Raw genomic sequence first — 22,703 nt, 5'->3', positions numbered from 1 at the left:
CCACTCATGAGGTAATAATATTCTAAGGCTAGCTAACCTTTAAGTTATAGCTATAATAAAGACACTATTTAAAAGTAGGATTTACATAGCTACTATCATTCCTAATTCCTTATTATCTATTTTTCATTATATGCCAATTGCCATATGTTAAAAGGTTACCTATGAAGCTCAAAGACACTAACCTTCACAAATAAGCTGTACATTCCTCTTGTTAGCAGCAAGATTAATGCAGAAAGAAATAAGTTCCAAGTCAATTCGCTCATCCGAACATTCAAAGAGCATCTTCATTAACTAGCAAGAAGTACAGAGCATATTTCACTTAAATATAAAACAAAAGACCCAGAAACAGTATTATATCACGTCACTTTAGATTATATATTAAAAATAAAATATAATTTACATGTCTCAATGCACAAAACTGCACAGGCTCTCACTGTTGAATAACTGCTTAATGAACTATTTTATGCTCATCATTAAATATAAATTCCCAAGTATAGTGGAGAATACAAGAGAAATTTCAGACAAAACCTCTTCACTTCAGGAATTTAAAACTTGTTTGGATGCAGAGCATATAAAGCAAAGCAAACAGCTTGTGTAAAGGTCACAAGACAGGAAAGAACATAATTGTTCTGAAGAACTAAAAGGCAAGCATAGTTGGAGTGAGGAAAACCGTGTTGAGAAATAAAGAGGGTAAAAGGCAGACTTGCAGGGTCTTGAAATACATATTAGGGACTTTGGGCTTCATCTTAAGGACAACAGGAAGCCATTAATGGTTTCTAAATAGGAAAATGTCAGGATAAGATTTGTGTTTCAGTTGCCAGTGTAGAAGTAGCCTGAAACAGGGCAAGAAAATGTGGAAAGCCACTTAGTAGGGTAGTAGAATAGACCAAGCTGAGATGATGGCTACCTGGACTAGGCTATGGTAGTAGGGATAGAGATAAAAGGATGGATTCAAGATATATTAAGATTTGTGGTGTTAAGATTTAGCATAAAAGGGGAAACTGGAGTAGAAGAAAACTTTAAAGGGAAGATAGTGATTTTGCTTTTAAATATTTGAATTTGTTTAAGCTGCCCATGTGATAGTCTAGTGCAGATAATTCAGTAAGAAATTAGAAATTAGAAATGTGGCCTTAGTTTAAAAGAAATGTCTGGACTGGGGGCGCAATTTTAGGAATTGTCATACACAGGTGAAAACTGAAGCTGCAGGCTGGATCCAATTACTTGGGCAGGGATATAAAATGAGAAAAAAACTCTATTTAATGATAAGAGAGAAGGAAGGGGAGTCTGAGAAGCAGCAGCCAGAAAGGTAGAAGGAAAAGGTAGGAGACAGGCCATTTAGCAGTAATCTATGGAAGTTATTCCTAAATTTTATAACCTAAAAATTTCTTGTTTTATCTCAGGGCAATACCCAGTTTAGGTGAATATGCCTTCAGGAGTCTAGCATAGTACCTTTTATACAGCAAGTGCATAATAAATATTTATTGACTGTTTAAACACTTTCTGTTAAATATTGTTTCAATTACTCTCTTTTAGTTCCAGACAACTTTTGAATTTCAAAAAGGATACAAGGTAAATACCTGAAAATCAATTGTATTTTTATAAGCTAGCAATAAACCACTGGAAATAAAACACAATACCATTTACAGTCACTCCAAAAAAATAAACTTCTTAGGTATAATTCTATCAAAACATGTACTGCATGTAATGTAATGTTGAAAACTGCAAAACTGTAGCAGATAAACAGTTGGCATACTTCATGTCTTTCTCAGAGGCAAGCTCTTTAATCACAAATGCTGCTGCTAATGGAGTCTTTGGGTAAAGAATCATTAATACTCAATAATACTACAGAATGAAAAGATTATATGAAAAAAAGATGCAATAGCAATCATAAAATAATCTTAATTATTGGATATATATTAAACAGATTTTGATCCTATTTATATATTAACTGCCAATTAAAAACAACTTACAAATTAATAAAAATGTAGATTACAATCCTGCAATTAATGTTATTAGCATGTTTTTAATACTTCAATTCAAAATCTAGTATATAGAGATTTCCTCTAAATATTCATTGATATCAAGCTTCTTATAATAATGAAAATCTGTTATATCAAAGTACTGCTTTAACAAGGCAGGATATTTGCTAACAAGAATTATTTACTTCAAGTTAAACTTTGTAATATGAAAACTGCCCTTAAAAATAGGGCTATTGATGACATTTTATTTTTTGATAATTTCTATGTTAAATCCTGTGTAGAAATACTCAGGAGCTCCTTTTTTTAAAATAATGGTTTGAAATTTTACCCATCCCTCCCCCAAATCAGGAGAAATTAGAACTAAATGTGAATGGAATATATAGTGATAAAGAATTAGTTTTTCAAAATAAAAAAGAGAAACACTTCAATTTTAGTTAAAGCATTCATATTTTAAAATAGTACTTCAGTTAGAACTCTACATGCAACATTATCTCTTAATTTAGTTTGATTGCTATCCATGGCACTTCAAAAGTTAAGTGTAATTGCTGCCAAGTAGGAAATATTAAAGTTAGATTTGTTATTTGTAAACTATGTCTATTGTCATCTTTTACTGATTTAACACGAAGGCTCTAAAAGGGCTTCAACCTGGGCAATGAAGAGGCAATAGTGTTCAATCAGACAAGTCCCATATTGAGTATCAGATACCAAAGACCCATGACTGAAATCACTGTGTCTAGACTCTCTGGCACCTGACTTCACTTACTTACCAGTGACCAGAGGCCAACCCCCACTGCTCTCTGTATTCACATACACCTCTACCACCCCCACCTCCTACTCAAACATCTTTGAATGATTATGCCAGAACTTTGCATGCCTCAGGAATCTCTTCTGACTGGCTACTCCCTAACTCTGCTGTTTGAAGTGATGCTCTGGTTTCTGAACTTCAGCAGATAATGGCAGGCAAGAGCAAAGGGGGCTGTCAGAAAGGAAGTTTACCAGCATTCAGCTAAAAAGAAGCATGTAGATCAAAGAGGGGCCATATAGGACAACTGTGGTGGAAAACATGTGGATAGGTATGAATAGTCTTGCACACTGTACTGGGGTAAAATATTAAATATCACCATGACATCACTACCTAACCAAATACTTTGATTGGCCTTTCTATTACCAATAAATACTTTTATAAGCATCTGGATGGCATTTGCACCTATTTAAACAAAGCATGCATCACAGAGGTCTAAATGACAATGAACTGTTAATGTGTACTTTTAACTATTATTAGAATACAACCATTAACTCCTGTTTATTCCAAGTACACTCACCTAAAACAATCCACCAATTTAGATCACTAAGATTACCTACCAAGAAAGACTTGGCCTAGCACAAAGATTTTGCAGAATAGTGACAAAACTGGGAAAGAAAATCTGAATATACTGTATAATTAGAGGCAATTAAGTACAAAAGGAAACAAAGTAATATAGTATGGGGAGAGATTATGAGGCATGTTCTATATATGCGGTCACCTACTCTGGACGGGATGATAAATATTTTATAAAAGTGAACTGTAATTACAGGTTTATCCTATAAAACAGGCATAAGAAAGGTAGTATTTAAATCAGGCTATGAATGGGTCCAACGTGTTGAGAAAGACTTCATATTTTGCTATATTACCTTACTATAGTATGTATAAAGTTCCTTTACACGTATTTTCTAATGTAAATAAAGAATATGACCATACTCCCACATTCTTTTTGATCAATAAACTAATATGAATTACTACTGAGTCATTTTTTTCCTACCTTCAAAGTCATTTTAGGATTCTCATTTGAAAAATTCATCTGCAGTAGTTGAAGATCTTTACTAAACAAAATTAACGTGCATAATTTCAAAAAGAACAGAATATTACATTAAGAAATCCCAAACCTTGGATATAGCTTTCTTTAATAGGAGGTTAACAGCTGCTGCTACAAATGAGTTTAAAGTTTTACTAGCATTAAACATTACTTTGAGTAGCAACACTTCTGAAAGAAGCATCTTTTTAATTCCTGAAAGAAGTTTGAAAATTTCAATTTAATTCCTGATTTTTCCACAAATCATTTAGCAATGAATTTGGCACTGGGTGACAATTAAACCATGTCAAATTTTCCCAGAAGATATCAAAATCGAGCCCTGAAGTACAAGTTGTAGGTTGGACAGCACTTTAGAAACAAATATATTCTAAAATATCACTTATTTTTCTCAAAATAAGTCTTCATACTAAAAAAGCTTCAGGATGTTTACAACATAATTTGGTGACATAGTCCCATAAGAGATGAATAAAAATAATCTTGAATAAGTTTTGCAGGACTTTTTGATCATGAAATATAATGTTCAAAAAACTCCACTACCGCTGACATGTTTGCTGTTAGAAAACTGTCTGGCAAGAAAACATTCATGAATATTGTTCTTAAAAAGTTATGAGGGAACTTTCTACACATACCATTTTAAACTACAATAATAACAATATCCAAAAGTGACCTCAATAGCTCTTATATCTGATTCTTTTATTTAAAACAAAATTTGCATTTTATGTTTGTGATTATACATGCTAAAAGAGCTAGATAACTCCAAATACAAATTTCAACAAAATAAGTTTTCCACCCCCTTTGAGTGTGCATTTATTTCTCTTTCATTTAATGTTATTCTCTTTTTAATCTAATCTGGATAAAAACAGTCAATCTAGGCAAAAATAATACCCTGTTTGGCTGCTTTCCAATTCATATCCTGTAGGCAATGAAGTTCTGACACTACATAGGATTGGAAAAGGAACACCCTTTGAAACTGCAAAGCAGAAACTCTTGGAACATATGGAGTGAGACCATAGTAAATCACCTGTAATCTCCCTTTGACATGGTTACTCTTTTATTGAAAACTTGTTTGACAAAGAATTTGATTAGACTTAGCATTGTCTACAGTCTGACATACGTTATCTTTATAAGAGCCCTGCTTCATTAGATAAGATATACTCTATATTTTGTGAGGGATGTCTATTTCCAATAAACAAGCATACTTATTTTATCTTCTGATATAAAAGGTTAATAAATTATCTTTGAGAGTTTATCAATTTTTTAAATTGCATGCAGGTAAACTGTTAAAATTCTGAAACAGCAAGTTCAATTTTAGTACTGTCCACTAATTTGGAATGAATAAGGAAGATGGTTAATACAAATTAATAAAATGGGAAATTACAATTTTTTCTTTGCTATATTTTAATTATTTTTCAAGTAATATACGTTTAAAAAATTCACATTAGGCTAACAAGGAACTGCCTAGTAGGACTCTTAAGAGGAATTACTTTATTAAGTATGACTTACAACTCATAATCTTCTAATGCATTTTGGCAAGTGTGTTATTTTTATTGTATATTACATATCCTACAATTTTGCTAGTACTATTTTAGAAAACCATTTTCTAAAAAAAAAAGGTAATATTAAAAATCATCACAACTACTGTCCCAATCATCAGATATCCAATTTAGTACAGATCAGTCTAATAAAGATATATGGTACAATAGTGGTTCTATGAATGTAAATTCCCTAAGAGTAAAAACATATGTATAGAATATCTATCTTTACAATACATTCTATGTAAAAAAATCAGTACACTCCTTCAGAGCAAACAGACATACCACATGAACTATACCAAGCAACTGAGTTATAACAAAAATCTTTCTTGAGAACAATGCTATAAAAATAATGTAAGAATTCTGACAAAGCTTTTTCCCATTAGAGAATGCAAAGCATTTAAAATCATTAACCATAAAGAAAACTGAAAGACAAAACACAAACTTGGAAAATATTAGTAACATGACAAAAAGCCAGAATAGTTATTATATATATAGATCATATTTACTAATAAAAATATTATAATGACAGTAGAAAAATGGGCAAGGGACATGAATGAACAATTTGTAAAAGAACATGGATAAAAAATATGAAAAAATGTTCAATCTCACCAATATTTATGGAAAAGTAAATAAAAAGAAATGGAATACCTGATTTTTAGATAAATGATAATATACAGTATTGTCAAAAGTAAAATGCTGGTTGGAAATATAACTGTATGTCTTCCTAGAAGTTAATTTGGCCATAATATAACAAATACACAGTATTCACACCTTTTGATATTTGATATTCTACTTTTAGGAATTTAAACTAAAGAAAAATTCTGAGATATGAATAAGAATATATAAATAGTATATAAATCTTCTATATTATGATATTCATTCCACATTATTTCATTTGCTTACGTTTCCTTACATAAGTCTATGAAAAAATATCTAGACACAAAATTTAGTAATGGTTAAATAATGGTACATCCATGCCATAGAATATTATAAAACTATTAGAAATTGTTTTTGAAGAATATTCACTGACATGAGAGAATAGTTACAATCTATTAATAAGGCAATACACAACAATTACATATACTATTTTATACAAATTTAAATAATTTATACAAATATATTATTCTTTCAAGTAAGTGGAAGGAAATGTACTGAAATATTAAATATTTTCTCTGGGATGGGATAACAAATTTATTGTCATTTTTATACTTTTCTGTGTTTTCTAAGTTTTCTATAACAAACTTATTAATAAGAGGAGGCATATTTTTAAAGGAAAAGTAGATCGGGCAAGATCAAGAAAAGAGAAAATCCAAACTTCTTGAATAGTTTCCTTAAAACACTTAAACCACTTACCTGGGGTATACAGTCAGTGTATGCAAACATTGATTTAAAGCGGTCATCCATGCTTATGTGGTAAAGAACGCACATTGCTATTTGTTTGTAGTTTTCATTTCCTGGGAATAAAACATCATGGATATGGTGATATGTAGCTATCCTTATCTATAGCTATATACATGTACATATCTGTGTGTGTGTCTGTGTGTGTCTGTGTATTTTGGCATAGTACACTCAGCTTAACGCACAAATGTTTTTAAAATTCCAAAAAAATATCAGGAAAATATTTTGAGCTTCTTATTTCAATTCCGAAGTCGGCACAAGCTCATGTTATCTGTGATATACTGATAATTTCCATCTTACAATAACTAGTTTTTGGAGAAAAAATTCTAAGAATTGTTTTCAGTAGTTCAATATTGGTCTCCCCCTCAATATTTTATCAAAATATGTGATTAACACAGTTAATTGACAGAAGTGATGTATAAGTAGTAAACTAAAATGTTTAATTTATTACTATGAATCTGAAACTGGAAAAATCATCCAAATGATGAAAGAAGTAGAACAGTATTTGTAACAAAAAAAAAAAAAAACAATAAAATACATGAACTATAAAATGCTAAATGCTAAACTAACAATAGTCTAAGGATTGTCTCAGAACTTCTTAGGTAAGGTTATTCTAGTTTCATACACCTTGAAACTGAGAAAAAAAAAGTGAATGACATATACAGCATATACATACAGATTTGAAAAATGAAACGGGACTTTAACATGTCATACAATCTTTCTACTTGCTTTCAAAAAGACCATGTTTTACAGAACTATTAATGGCATCAAAAGACAGTGACAAAACTACAGCAAGATAAGTTGTTCAGCTAAAAGTTTTATCCAAATAAACAATATCATTTTTGAAAATCCTGGGTTATGAGAAATCCTTGAAGATAAAGTTTAAAAAAATTACGTATATAAGTGAATTTAGTTGGCAAAAAATACATCATGAAAATTTTAAAATATATTTTAACACAGAGGATAAGTTTAGTGCCTTTATCCTTGTGTGTACCATAGAACAAAATTATTAAAATATTTAGTGTTCTTAAAAATACTGTTTTCTATTCTTATTGTTTCCAGTTATTGGGCATACATTCTTGGTGGTTAGAAGTTCTACAGAGGACACAAACTTTGGTATTCTCAGAAGGTTTAGCATAGCACACAGAAGCTGCTCAATAAATCTCTACTGATTGATTCTATTTTTAATATTTAAACACCAGATGCTGAAAAAGAATAAACAAACACATTTAAAGACAGAAATTCCTGGTTCTATGAGAGCTTCAACTTTGAGAGGGAAGTGTTTTAAAGAGTTTTAGGATTCTTTTAAAAGTAAGTAAAAATATCCAATCTTTACTTTGTTCTTCCTTACCACACGAAATATTTTTATCTAACATATAAGCTCCAAGAAAGCAAGAATTTTGTTCACTGCAGAATCCCCAGCCTCAAGAACAGTACATAGAGTTAAGTAGTCATTTAATATTTATTGATTGACTAATAATCATTTATTAAACATTTACCACACATCAAGAACCACACTAAACCAACTGTATGTCATTCAATCTTCAGAACAATTTGTCAAATAAATATCATTATTCCTATGTTTCAGATGAAACCTGAAGTTTTGAGGAAAATAAATGCATGCCACACAGCCTTGTAAGTGGCTAAGCAGGGATTTAAACAGTTCTCCCTGATTCCAAATTTTCACTGCACAATCTATGGAGAAGACAGAAGTTGAATTAGAATAAGAGAAGCTCTAAGGTAAATGACCATAGATTTAGATAAAATGGTAATAATATGAGATATATATTATATATATATAACAATATCAAGATGAAGACTAGTAATTCAGCAACGCAAGTAACAACTGTAGGAAATTTACCATATTATTAAACCAGTTTTTTTTTTTTTGTGGTAAGAATTTTATTTGGGGGAAATTGTAATGCAAATAATGTGAAATTATTCCAAATAAGAGAAAAGTTAAGACTGACTGTTCCCCAACCCCAACATTTTGTTCTTAGATTCAGAGAAACCTAAATAACAAAGATTTATAGATTTTAATAAACCACATTTTTACACTGTTGAAGGCAGTAATTTATACTTATTCTAGTATAAAACATGCTTGCCATAGGAAAACTTATCTGTGCACAGGTTTCCATGACATGTAGATTAAAAACGAAAAATTCCAACTTTATTCCCCAAGGAGAGAGGCATCCCTTAGGTTTTGGTTAGGCTGTTCTACACAGCATTTAGCTTTTTTACAGGACTGATATATTTTTAAATATTTTCAATAGTTTCCCAAAGCATATTCTGAATGCAACTCTCACTGCTATTCAAATTTGTTTCTCTTTTTCAGCTGTGGGTATATTTCTATTAGTGTTTAATTTTTACAAAATATTATTTGAAAATATTTTTCCTATGCAATGGATTCCCTGAAAAGTAGGATTCCAAGCCACACAACTTGCTAAATGGTAAAAGAAATAAAGAAATAAAAAAACCAATATGAAATAGATGGAATACAGAAAGACAACTCAAGATATTTCTCAGAGGACTTGTGCCAGATAGAGTAAATTTCAATGGATGAAGGAAGTCCTTGACTGGGACAAACTGCATAATCCTCCAAGCAGTTTTGTGAACCAAACCAATAGCAACCTAAGTTCTGAAACTCACTCATACTCAGAGAATAACTGCTATCAAGTCAGTGTTTGATTTTATGACAAAAGGAACTAGGAGCTTTAAAGTCAGTAGGGTTGTTGGTAGAGGCAGTATAATTTTGTGGCTAAGAGCTCAGCTTTGCACGCAGAATATGTGGGTTCAAATTGTGGTTCTACTCTACCATTTACTAGCTATAGTACCTGTGAATGTTATTTAAGCACTCTGTGCTTCAGTTTCCTCGTCTGTAAAATTGGGATAATAACTGTATCTACCTCAAAAGGACTGTTATGTGAATATTAGGTGAGAGAATCATGGTAAAAAGCAATTAGCACAGTCTGACACATAATAAGCCAATTCAATAAATGTCATTTATTATCATCATTATGTTGACAATAACACTTTTTATTGTTTATGTTTTATCAGTAGAACAGTACTATTAAGTGCCCTTAACATATGTGCTGTCTTTATATTTTTCTGTCCTCAGGACTGGAGCTGTAAAACGTAGTTAGAAATAAAGTAGATTTGAGAGACAGACGAGCCTTCTCTAAGATGTCTGTGGTAAAGCCACTTGTCTTACCTAGTCACTTTCCTAAAAAGCTCTGCTATTCCCAAAACATAGGCTTGGGGAGTTAACATTATATGCTGAGGCTCCACTCAGTGATCTGTATCTGATAAGAATGCTTCATCATTCTTTCAATCTCATAGAGAGAAAAACTTCTTAATGAAAATAAAACTTGAGAAAAGAAAATGACACCTCTCCCACTGCCCCCCCCCCCCCAACACATACAGTTTGAATCTCTTCTCCTTTTATGCTTCCCATCTGTAATGGAACTTACATTCACTCTTTAAGAGGGGAATGGTGGTCGAGGTGATGGGCTACCAAGTAGATGAAAGGGCACAGAAAGAGAAGTCAACAACACTGAAGACAAACCTCTCAATTAACTGTTCTGATTGATATACCTTTAAACAGCACATTCCAGACAAATAAAACCTATATGAAAAGAGTGTAGCCCTTCCTATGGGCTGAGCATGGCTGAACAAAAGAAACCAGAGTAAGACTGGTACTGAACCAAAGATAATTTTTTCTCTGCAGAAAGAGCATGAAAGGAGGTGATGACAGATCTAAGGAACTACATTATAGTATTCAGAGGTCTATCTAACCCAAACTGCTGATGCGTCTTCTGAATTTTGTCTGGGTAAAAGTTCTCTTAGAATTTGAACATAAATACCTCCACAGTTGATTTTTTTTTTCCTTTTTGTATTTATTTAGGGAATGAAAAAAGGTATAAACTGGAACTTGCTCTTTTATTCAAAAAAAGATATAAATATTTTGTAAATGGTCATACTACCCATATGCTACCTTGATGATTACAATTTGTATTTTATTGTTGCAAATCATATATTTTCTTTCTCCCCTAAAGAAATGCAATATAAAAATGATGGCTACAGTATAAAAATATAGGTATCTTAATTCACTGACTCATAAATGACTACATAAATTAATTGATAAAAATTCACTCTATATGTAATTATGGCATTTAGCAGATCTCTGTCAGCTACAACAAAAGGACAAAGCGATTTAGGACAAAAGTGAACATGTTGAAAGGAAGATGTCTTGAATTAGCCTAAATTCACCTTTTCATACACTTGTGCATAAAATGTAGTAGAGGCTCCCTGGCAGCCAACCTATTATTATTTAAAGTCTAATTTGCAGATCACATAACAATAAACAGTCATTGAGAGAAATTAAATGGTCTAAGAGTTTATCCTTTATTATAAGCTAGTAGCCCTTTTCATTCATTGGAAGAAAGCATACTGAGTTCTTACAAAATAAACCTCAAGAAAAAGAAATTTTATATACCCTAAATGAATTCCTGGAAGAAATTTCAAGGTAGGGGGATTTTCCCTTAACAATTCATCACTAGGAACTGTAAACCCCAGCTAACCATCTATGATTACTCCACAACCTACAAATGGCAGGCATTTCAAATGGGCTCCTTTAAGACATAGACATCAGTTATTCCCTACTGACATTCCAAGTAAAAACAGACTGCCAACAGTTGGTATCCTGGCATAGCACCAAAGGCTCTGTGAATTTAAAGCAGAGCAGTGAAAAGACTGAATATTTCGAGAACCAGGTTCTTAATGACTGGAGGTGGATTAGTCAAATCTGTTTAAGTAATAAGGGCAGGGTGGAAAAAATGGCCTAGTCATTATGATGCCTTTGGTATTTATGGTAATAAACATGAATCATGATGAACTCACTGGCTATTAAATGCTGAGGTCGTAAGTACTTCAATAGCATTTCCACAGGAATTCACCATTAATTAGCTGGATCATTATTTGAAAAGTGTTACTGAATTATCTTAGCATTTGTGCAGCCATTCCCCCAAAATTGGTCCTTCCCAGCTGAGGAGCAGTTAATTCCTTAACAAACTGGTCATTAACTCTAGTAACTGATTTTGTGGGAATTATTGCGTGTATAAAGTACATTCAAGAGTTTATAAGAAACACTGCTTTTTTTTTTTTTTTTTTCTTTTCTTTTTTCTTTTTAAAGAAACTTGCAGCTGTAGTTCAGCTGGAGCAGCAGCAGGAGGAAAAGAAAATCAGCTATCTGGACTTTTCTCCCAATTGATTTTCTGCCAATTAAAGGGCAAAACACATGTTGATAGGTTTTGAATTTTAAATGTCTTCAGTTTTTTCATCTCTGAAGTGATTAGTAAAAACATCATTTAGCTACTAATATTGTAAGACACTTGGGATTTTCCATTCACAGTTCAGTCAGGCAGAAATATGAGTTCTGAACAGCAGAAGTCAAAGCCAAATTTCCACTTCTACAGCAGACCCAGCCCAACACTTTGTGAAAACAGAGGGAGAACACAAGTTATGGGCCACATTATTAGCCAGATTCTCATTCCCTTCTACACTCCCTGTCTTCTTTCTCGAGAACTCCCTTTGAAGTCACAAAGGCTCCATGCAAAGATGAGAGAAAAGTGGTAATATGAGCACACCTATATTAGAATAGAGCAGCATTAGGGTGATATATTACTGTCAGAAAGTCTATATGACTGCAACATGCTTAAAAATCACAAATAACTAAGTTTAATAAGGAATTAGAGACCTTAAAGCCTTATCAACATAATGAAAATGCCACAGGGAAAGTCACCAATTACAAGATAATTACAATAATTACTGAACATATATATTGACTATATTGAAATATACTAAAAATATATTAAAGTATATTAAAATATCTTTAATACATTTCCATATAACTTTACGCTTAACTTATCAGAGTATAAACTGTAGATGCATACCAAAAGACAATTAGATAGCCTTAGACTTAAATTTGGAAAATCAATTTTTAAGATTGCAACAATACTGGATGGTCTTTTGTTTTATAATAGATTTGTCCACAGTTTGGGGGTTCTGTATCTTTGAATCTAATAAAGATAGGATGAACTAGATGAAACCAAAAGTTAAGAGGGAAAAAGGACAGAATTTATAGATTACAATGATTAATGTGAAAATATGAAGTATAACAACAGTTTTGTGATACCAAGATTCATGGATAAACAAATTTTGTGTCTACTTAATTTCAAAACTGTGAGAAACTGTAACTGTAAATTTACCATTAAGCTATATAGCTCTGCTATACTTTTAAAGGATTTTCATTTAGTATGTACAACTACACTATACATTTTGCCATATATATTATTTTTCAAACATTTCTGCCTTCATTTTAATTACCTCATCTGTACCATTCTTTCATTACATCCAGAACACACAACAAGTTATTTGTAAATACACCCTATAAAATATGCATTCGTGGTACAAATGATAAGGACCAAAATGAGTCCTTAACAATAGCTGCTTTCTAGCTATTACAGGTCCACATCATTAACTTAATAGCTTTGGTCAACTCTTACCATATAGAAATGCAGACAACCTCAGGCAATATTCACACACAGAGTATTGGAACCAGCTGGCGGTAAGAAGATCTTAAGAAAAAAACACTTCTTGATTTAATTGGGAAAACAGGAGGAAGCATAAATTTTACTGCCATTAATAACTTCAAGCAATCTTGATATGACTCTACCTCACCCTGACTGCTGGACATGTGCTTTTTGTTAAAGTGTTTGCCACATCTGACCGCTATTGTTTGCTCATTTGATCAGGTAAGAAAATGCAGGTTTCTTTACAGGATAAACGAGGCCTATTAAAATTGAGAAACAGTGCAGTAGTCTAAGAGGAGCTGCATTCTGAAACAGACGTGTGAAATTTCGTAACAGTTTGGTAATAAACAGACCAAACCATGTTATTAAAAAAAAAACAAACAGAAAAAAACCTTAAAATTCTTTAAAAAACCCATCAAAATGGCAACCTAGTTTAAAAAAAAGAAAAAGTAAACAACTCCTAATCAGAAAACATTATCCTAACCATTTCCAAACAGTTTTTAATAAACAAGTCAGAAAAGGCCAGCAACAAAATAATGCTCTTCACAAAATAAATACACGTTTTATTTGTTCATTTATGATACTCCTGATAAAATAAAAATTGATCTAAGGGAATACACCACGAAAAAAGTGAATTTAACATTACAGGAGAATTTCAAAGATGTTCAGAACTTAACTTACTCAATATTCCTTTAAGACAAATGACAGAATGGTCACAGGAAATAACCCTTAATTTTAAAGTGATCAAAGTTTAGAGTCCAACAGTATCTGTTCTGGTTGAGCTCCAATAATAAAGGAAATCAGATTTGTCTCAACCGGAAGAAATCAAATATTTATCACTTAACTCTTGACCGAGTCCAGCTCCCTACATTGATGAAATCTTTCTACAGCCCTGGAAAATGCCCTGAAACCCAGATTATCTAATTGTAATCTAGATCAAAATGAATCAGGTGCCATTCTTACTCTTAAATTCTCAGCCTACTCATGGAAAGTAGAAATACTCATATCCATTTGCAACATCTCAGAAAAACTAATTTATCTTCCAAAAAAGACAATATAGTCTAATATTACTCTGACTAAAAATGTAGATCGTTTTTAAAATGATTCATGTGGTATTGTGAAACAGGCATGACGTGTTACTGAATCTAGAGATCCCAATTTTCCTGCCACAACCAATAAAGTTAGTTTCTGCACAAACTAGCCATGCAAATTATTTGAGAGTTGGGCTTACAACTCTCAAACTGAGAAAAAATGGAATGTATACCGACAGGGATTTGAATCAATACTTAAATTATGGCTCAAACCTTCATACTAGTAATATTTAATGCCTTACATGTACCACTGACTACTGTGACTCTGGTGATTAAAGGATGACTTTAAGAAAGATGTCTGAGTTAGTTAACTTTTTTAGTTAACTTGTGTATAGTTTCAGAAATACGTGCAAGTGCCTAATACAAATTAAATACGTGACAAATATTTATTGAGCATGAAGCTTGACCCATGGCTTATTCGATGAATTTTAAATACTGAAGGCTTAGCAATGCCTCCAGGTAACACCACTAATTTTTTGGGAAACATTCTCATCTTTGCTTATAAATAAGGTAAGGAGGCATACAGAGGCAGAGTAACTTGTGATGCTGAATTCAACATTATAGGGACACATACATACATTTAAATAACAGCTTGCTTATCTAGGATCAAACTTATCCTTTCACCTATTTGAAAAGGGCTTCTCAAACCATCTGAGGTGGAGGACTGGGTTTTTATTTTATACCCCAAAATGTCCAGGACCAATATTTTTGTAAAGCAGAATAAAACAATTTTTTTAAAAAAAGATATGTAAAATAAAAGTCCAAAATTATTGTTATTAAATTCAGCATAATTCCATCAAACTGCTATAAAAGGTCTAAATGCTTACTTTCAGTTTCTGTACTTACTTATTACAGAGCAGTGACAGTTTATAAACTAGTATTGGTTTATGGACCATACTTTTGAGTATCACTCATTAGAAGATTCATGCCCTGAATTACACAACTCACTAAAGAAAGCTATATTATATAATGTAAATAAAATGAAAACTATTTCAATGTTTAAAACAAACCACCTATAACTAAGCCAAGAAACACTCAAAACTGGGAAGCAAGGAAACTTTTTCTTTACTCTTGATCTATTTCATACAGCAAACATTAGCCCACTCAAGCAAAGGCTTTCTTTTCATCCTCCTTATGACTAACATTTGTTTAGGGCTTTCCAGTTACAAAATAAATACACACGTATTCTCTTTTATGATTCTCAACGACAATACTGTGAAATAGGTACTATATTATTCTCTTATTTTCCAAACAGGGCAGAAGACTCAGTGAAGACAACTTTCCTAAAGTCACTCAGCTAAAAAGGGGTGAACAGAAGACTCAAACTCAGATCTTTTTATATTCATTCATCCATCCAACCACCTACCAATTACACATCAAGAGCCTACAATGTGCCAAGCATTTTCCTAGGTACTGGGACTACAGGAGTCAATAAAACCAATAAATTCAGTGTTTTCATGGAGCTTATAATCTTTGGTGTGGTGTAGGGATGATGCAGATAATAAACAAGATAATTATATGAAATATATATATGTGTGTGTGTATGTATATATATATACACACACACACACAGAGCAGTAACAGTTTATAAACTAGTATTGGTTTATGGACCATACTTTGAGTATCATTATATGATGCTTAAGTGCTATGGAGAAAAGTAAACCAGGGGTTGAAATTTTAAATAGGGTAACCAGGCAGCAAAGCCTGAAAGAGGTGAGAGAATGTGCCAGGCAGAGAATTAGGGAAGAACATTCTAAGCAGAGAACAGGAAGTGCAAAGTCCTGATGTAGGAGTGTGCCTGATAGGTTCAGGCAAGAGCAAGGAGGCCAATGTGACCTCAGCAGAAAGAACAAGTGAGAGAGTACTACAGAAGACGAGTCAGAGAGGTAAGGAGTGGGGACAGAACTTACAAAGCCTTGTAGGCCATTGCAAGGACTTTGGTTCTTCCTCTGAGATTTGAAGGCATTGGAGAATTTTGAGCATAGAAGTAACATGATTTACCTTTTAATAGGATCACTTAAGAAGAGACTATGAGGAAGGGCAGAAGCACAAAGACTAGTCAGAATGCTACTGTATTAAACTAGGAGAGATAACAGTGGCTGACAGATTGAATGTATGGAAAAAAGGAAAGAGTAGAGTCAAGGATAACCTCCTTCCTAACCCCCAAGGTTTTTTGGTTTGTTTAACCAGGAAGATGAAGTTGCCATGTGTATATATATTCACTGGAAAAGACAGTGAAAACAGTGGATTTGGGAAGGATGAAGTGGAAATCAGGAGCTTAATTTTGAATGTATTAGCATTATTAGATGCTAATAAGGCAAGCAAGTGGCAACATTTGATAAGGAAATCAAAGAGGTTAGGATTATCTATTTTTCTCTTTATATTTGGGAGTCATCAGTATAGGCATAGTCTTTAATGGAATGGATGAAATAACTCAGGTAGCAAGTACAGATAGAGAAAAAGTTCAAGGACTAAGCCCTGGGGTGAGGTGAGGGGCATTCTCAAGCTTAGAGATTGGGGAGATGAGGAGGAAGCAGAAAAGGAGACTGAGAAAGAATGGGTTCTTAGATAGGAGGAAAACCGGAAGAGTCCTGTGTCTAGGAAAATATGAAAAAAATTGAAGCGGAAGGATGTGAACAACTGTATCAAATGCTGCTCACAGGTTGTTGAGTGGTATGAATGCTGTGAACTGACCACTGGATTACCAATGTGTAAATCATTGGACTTGATAGGAGTAGTACGATGGAATGTGTGGGAGAGATGAAAGCCTAACTGCATAAGTTCAAAAGAGTGTAGAACAATGAGAGGGAAGGAAGGAAAGAAAAAGGGAAGGGGAGGGAGGAAAAGGGGGGAAATATGAATATGGATATATATGCAAGGGAGGAGAGAAACTGGAGATAGGAAATGAAGACAACTCTTTGGAGGTGTTTTGCCATAATAGAAGAGGAATGTGTATAATATGTTCCTGTTTATGACCAAAAAAAAAAACAATTATGCATATAAAGCAACAGACAATTCTGACTGATACACAGAAAGTCGTTAATAGTTGTCTCCATGTTGGGAGACAGTACTTATGGAGTAAAGGGGGACTTACCTTTTCCATTTATTCTTATTTTAGCACACACATATGCTACTCTTACAGTCAAAGAACTAAAAAAAAAAAAAAAAAAAAAAAAGAGAAGAAAGAAAGAAAAAGAAATGATGATAGCTGGAGGGTAAAAGAGTGAAGTAGGGGTCAAGAAGAATCTTTCTCAAGATGGAAAAAAAAATAGCATATTTTTAGGTCGATAGGAATGATACACTACGGAGAAGAAAATTGCTGCAGAAAGAATACTGAGTAGGGGAGAGGAAATGGGATGGAGAAGGGGATTGCACTACTGTTCAGAGCAGAGGCAAATATATCCATAATAAAGGGAGAGAAGGGAAAATACAGACGCAGATGCAGGTAGGAGGGTGTGCCAGTTTGTATTACATCCCCCAAAACGCCATTATCTTTGATGCAATCTTGTGTGGGCAGACATTTTAGTGTTGATTAGATTGTAATTCTTTGATTGTTTTCATAGAGATGTGACCTAGCCAACCATAGGTGATAAGTCTGATTAGATAATTTCCATGGAGGCGTGGCCCTGCCCATTCAGCGTGGGCCTTGATTAGTTCACTGGAGCCCTATAAAATCTCAGACAGAAGGAGCAAGCTTGCTACAGCCAAGAGGGACACTTTGAAGAACGCCCAGGAGCTGAGACAGTAGCTGCAGATGAGAGACAGTTTGAAGATGGCCGTTGAAAGCAGACTTTTGCTCTGGAGAAGCCAAGAGAGGAAAAATGTCCCAAGAGCAACTAAGAGTGGTACTTTTGAGGAACTGCAGCCTAGAGAGGAACATCCTGGGAAAAAGCCATTTTGAAACCGGAACTCCAGAGCAGATGCCAGCCACATGCCTTCCCAGCTAACAGAGGTTTTCCAGACGCCATTGGCCATCCTACTGTGAAGGTACCTGACTGTTGATGTGTTACCTTGGACACTTTATGGCCTTAAGACTGTAACTGTGTAACCAAATAAACCCCCTTTATAAAAGCCAATCCATTTCTGGAGTTTCACATTCCGGCAGCATTAGCAAACTGCAACAGAGGTAAGTGTGGTAATATGGATTCGTAGAAGTTCTCTTATGACTGATTATATTTTCCCAATAAAATAGGAAGCAAGGTAATGAACTGAGTGGTTGAGGACATTGCATGTTTGAGAACAAAGTAGAAGGAATGAAATTCTCACTTAAGAGCGCATAACCAAGAAGTTAGGATTTAACAAATGATTATGATTACTGAATACATTATATAAATACTTCTTTTTACTTTCTAGTATATAATAGAATAGTCAGAGGGAAATACCTGAAACTTCTGAACTGTAATCCAGCTATTCTGATCTCTGATAATGACTGTATAACTATATAGCCTTGATCTTGTGACTGTAAAAACCTTGTGACTTACCCCCACTTGTACTCCCTTATCCTCTTCTTCAAATTGAGTCTTATGATCAACTAAAGACAGCCTCTAATGTTTATTAACGATGGGTGTTGAGTCAGCCCAGAACTAACTCACCCCAATTCTAAAACTATCTTGCTAGACAGAGCTGATCTAGCCAAAATTGGCCCACTTGACATGCACAGTAGCTTAAACTTTAACCTATAAGTGACTTATACCTCCTTATAATACTAAAAATCACACCCATTATCATATTAAGGCCACCATTTCTTACATACATTCTGTGGTTCTGTGATTAAGCATGTAATCAATCTGCACATGCTCAATAATTAGATCATCTCTAACTTCGTCATCTCAAGCCATTGTGCTCATTATCCTAAACCCTGTCCATCTTTTGACATTATGTAACTATCAGAGGTACTGCAGTTTGGGGAGACAGATTTTTAGGCCAGTAGGCCATCTGATCTGCTTCGTACTTAGCAATAAATGCTTTCTTTTTTTGAAACCCCAGTGTCTGTTATTGGTCACTTGAACACATCGGGCAGAGAACCTGCTGCTTTTGATCGATATCAAAAGTGGAAGAATGACCAGACTAAAGTTATACAGTATGACTGCTGCACAGTGTTAGACACTTAGTATTAGACACTTAGTACTGATTAATTATCTTGAATTCAATATATATTGATATCCTTCTGTGCTCAGTGTCCTCAATCTCCTTTCTATACCATGCCACACCTCCCCCATTCCCTTCACAAAACACCAAAGAAATTGGTAAAAATGATTCTTACTAAGATGTGAGTAGTGTTGAACACTCAAATGCTCACAGGGCAAGGCAGTCAATATAACTAAATGTCTAAGATAAGAGGAAGTAAGAGTTACCCTGGGGGAACAGGAGGGGTTGAGCCCTGCCTAAAGATACCCAAATATAAAGTTAAAAAAAAAAACCAAAACAAAAAAAGTATATTTTGGCCCAATCAAACATGTCTACTAGATGAATTTGTGCTGCTAATTTGAAACTCTTGGTGTTATTACTACTACAAGGGATTTATGTATTTCATAGGAATTAAAAGCTTTATAAAGAAATGCCCTGAAATCCAGTAGTCTTCAAAGTGTGGTCCAAGGATCCCTGGATGGTCCACAGGGTCAAGTAATTTTTATAACGGTACTAATGTGTTATTTTCCTTTTTTTTAACTCTCATTCTCTCATGAGTGTACCGCGGCGTTTTCGAGAGGCTGTGATACCACATGTGACATCACAACAGATTATTGAGGGACATAGGAGAGAGAGTTTTCATCTATTAAATCTATCTTTAAAGAGAACTGTAAAATGTAAAACAATGTCACTCTTCTCACTCTTTTCTTGTTTTGGAAAATCAAGTTATATTTCATAAAAACATTTATGTTAACATATAATGATTTGTTTTTGTTACTTAAAAGTGAAAAAATATTTATTTTTTTTTGTTTAATTTCAAATACATTAAGTATCTATAGATAAAACCTGCATAAACAAAAACTCTTTGGGGTCCTCAATAATTTTTAAGAGTATAAAGGGTCCTGAGACTAAAAAGTATGAAAATTGATACTTTAACCACTGAATTTCTATGATCCTCTAATGGACAGGAAAGACTCAAAAGACACCAGAGAAACTGTGGAAACTGGTTGATGCTCCATAATTCACAGGTAGCTACCTAATCTGTCTAAACATTAGGCTGGCTGTACCTATGCTATTTTTATTTTAACAAATGCAAAAACTCACATGAAGGATGAGATCTGTATACTTTATAAGGTTTATTCCCTCAAGTTTAAATTCCTCTGAGTATTAAGTTAAAATTTTAAAAGATGACCTGAAAACTCCGAACACTACTTAATTTAAAAATATATAAATATTTTAAAATACAGTATAAACTCAAAATTGTCCAAAAGCACTTATCAGTGAAATCTGTCAGTTTTTATTTAAAAACATTAAACCTGCTTCTGTTTGTTTGTTTTTCCTTTCATTTGCATGTAGATGAATGAAAATTTGCAGTGGTGTGTGTTCAATGAGTTTTTAAAGGATGACTTTTCAAATTCTTATTTATTATAGGTAAAATAACTACATGAATGTATACCTTTGTTCCTGCCACGGGTGCTACCATTTTATATTTATAATAGCAATTCCTTTTTATAAATTTTACTTTTAGAGCAGTTTAAGGTTTACAGAAAAATTGCACATACAGTTCCCATATACACCCTATACCTCTCCACACGTAATTTCCCCTTGATATCTTGCATTAGTGTGGTATATCTGTTACAATTAATAAGCCAATATTGATACATTATTAGTAACTAAAGTCTATAGTTGAGATAAGGATTCATTCTTTGTATATTCAGTCCTACAGGTTTTGACAAATGTCTAATATCATGTATCCAATATTATGGTTTCATACAGAATAGTTTCATTGCCCTAAAAATGCCCATCTGTGCTCCATCTCTTTGTCCCTCACCCATCCAATGGTAATCACTGACCTTTTTACTGTCTCGATAGTTTTGCCTTTTCCACAATGCCATACAGTTGGAATCATATGGTATGTAGCCTTTTCAGACTTTCTTTCACTTAGCAATATGCACTTAAGTTTCCTTCATGTCATTTCATGTTGATAGCTCATTGCTTTTTATCCCTGAATAATATTCCCTTGTTTAGATGTATCACAGTTTATTCATTCATTCCCGTACTGAAGGGCATCTTGGTTACTTCCAATTTTTGGCAAATATGAATAAAGCTGCCAAAACATTAGTGTGCAGGTTTTTGTGTGGACATCATTTTTCAACACCTTTGAGTAAATATGTCGGAATGCAACTGCTGGATCATATGGTATGATCCTATGTTTAGCTTTGTAAGAAACTGCCAAACTGTCTTTCAAAATGGCTGTACCACTTTGCATTCCCACCAGCAATGAATGAGACTTCCTGTTGCTTCACATCCTTGTTAGCCTTTGGTGTTGTCTGTATTTTGAATTTTAGTCACTCAAATAGGTGTGTATTTTTTTTAAGCATGCACTCTGTAAAATACTTCCTCTGTCATTATGTGATGTTTAAGGTTTAAGAATGGATGTCATGATGAACTAAGCCCTTCTTAAAGGATACATTTCAGTTGGGTATTTATGTTAGCTTTTGAACATCAACCCCAAGAAAATCAAACAATTCTCAGCTTATGAAGCATCCAAGCCAAAGCAACTGAAAGGTGCAACAAAATATGTGCCTTGAGCACCAGACAAAAAAACTAAGAAAATTTAGTTCATCAAGTTACTTTTGAAATGCTATGAGTACATTCTGCAGGGTACTGAAGAATACACTATGACAAGGAATTTCCACACCACCTCCCAACCCAGGATACTTTGACATAAGAAAGTACTCTTGAGACGCATCAAGGTCAAATGGCTAAAGACTCATGACAAAGGAATTTTGTGGGTTTTTATTTTTTAGTTTTTTGATGTTCTGATTCTTAGATGAGCCAAAAAATCTTTAAACACTTTTAAAAAATTACCATAAAAAATATTAAACAAACTAGGCCCAACAATGAGATAAGTAAAGCCAAGTTTTCTAGGTCCAATCCAATTAGCATATAATCGCATTTGCTGAAACCACTGGCTATGATAGATCTCCCAGATGGCAACACAGTCACCAGGCATAAGAAACTATGAGTCAAAGTATCATATAAGGGTGAACAGAACTGAAAAGATTTATAATTGATCCTGAACTAAGCAGAGATAGGTTTAGGATCCTTATGAAATCTCAGGAAAATAACA

At 33.4% G+C, this 22,703-nt stretch overlaps 1 protein-coding gene across 3 annotated transcripts in view; it reads right to left on the bottom strand.

The window, feature by feature from the left end:
* Positions 1–22,703, bottom strand: part of KIFAP3 (kinesin associated protein 3) — a 194,726-nt gene that overhangs the window by 66,182 nt on the left and 105,841 nt on the right. For all 3 annotated transcript variants that reach the window (XM_037825375.1, XM_037825374.1, XM_037825376.1), the window contains exons 11-12: positions 6,718–6,818; positions 183–291 (exon numbers count right to left, since the gene is read on the bottom strand). In XM_037825375.1, the coding sequence (XP_037681303.1) occupies positions 183–291; positions 6,718–6,818 (210 nt within the window). The remainder of the gene's footprint in view (positions 1–182; positions 292–6,717; positions 6,819–22,703) is intronic.

This window comes from Choloepus didactylus, chromosome 2 (assembly GCF_015220235.1).
Source record: "Choloepus didactylus isolate mChoDid1 chromosome 2, mChoDid1.pri, whole genome shotgun sequence".
NCBI classification, from domain to species: Eukaryota; Metazoa; Chordata; class Mammalia; order Pilosa; family Megalonychidae; genus Choloepus; species Choloepus didactylus.
Note: the sequence above shows the minus strand (reverse complement) of the source record. Positions and strands in the feature narration are given on the sequence as shown.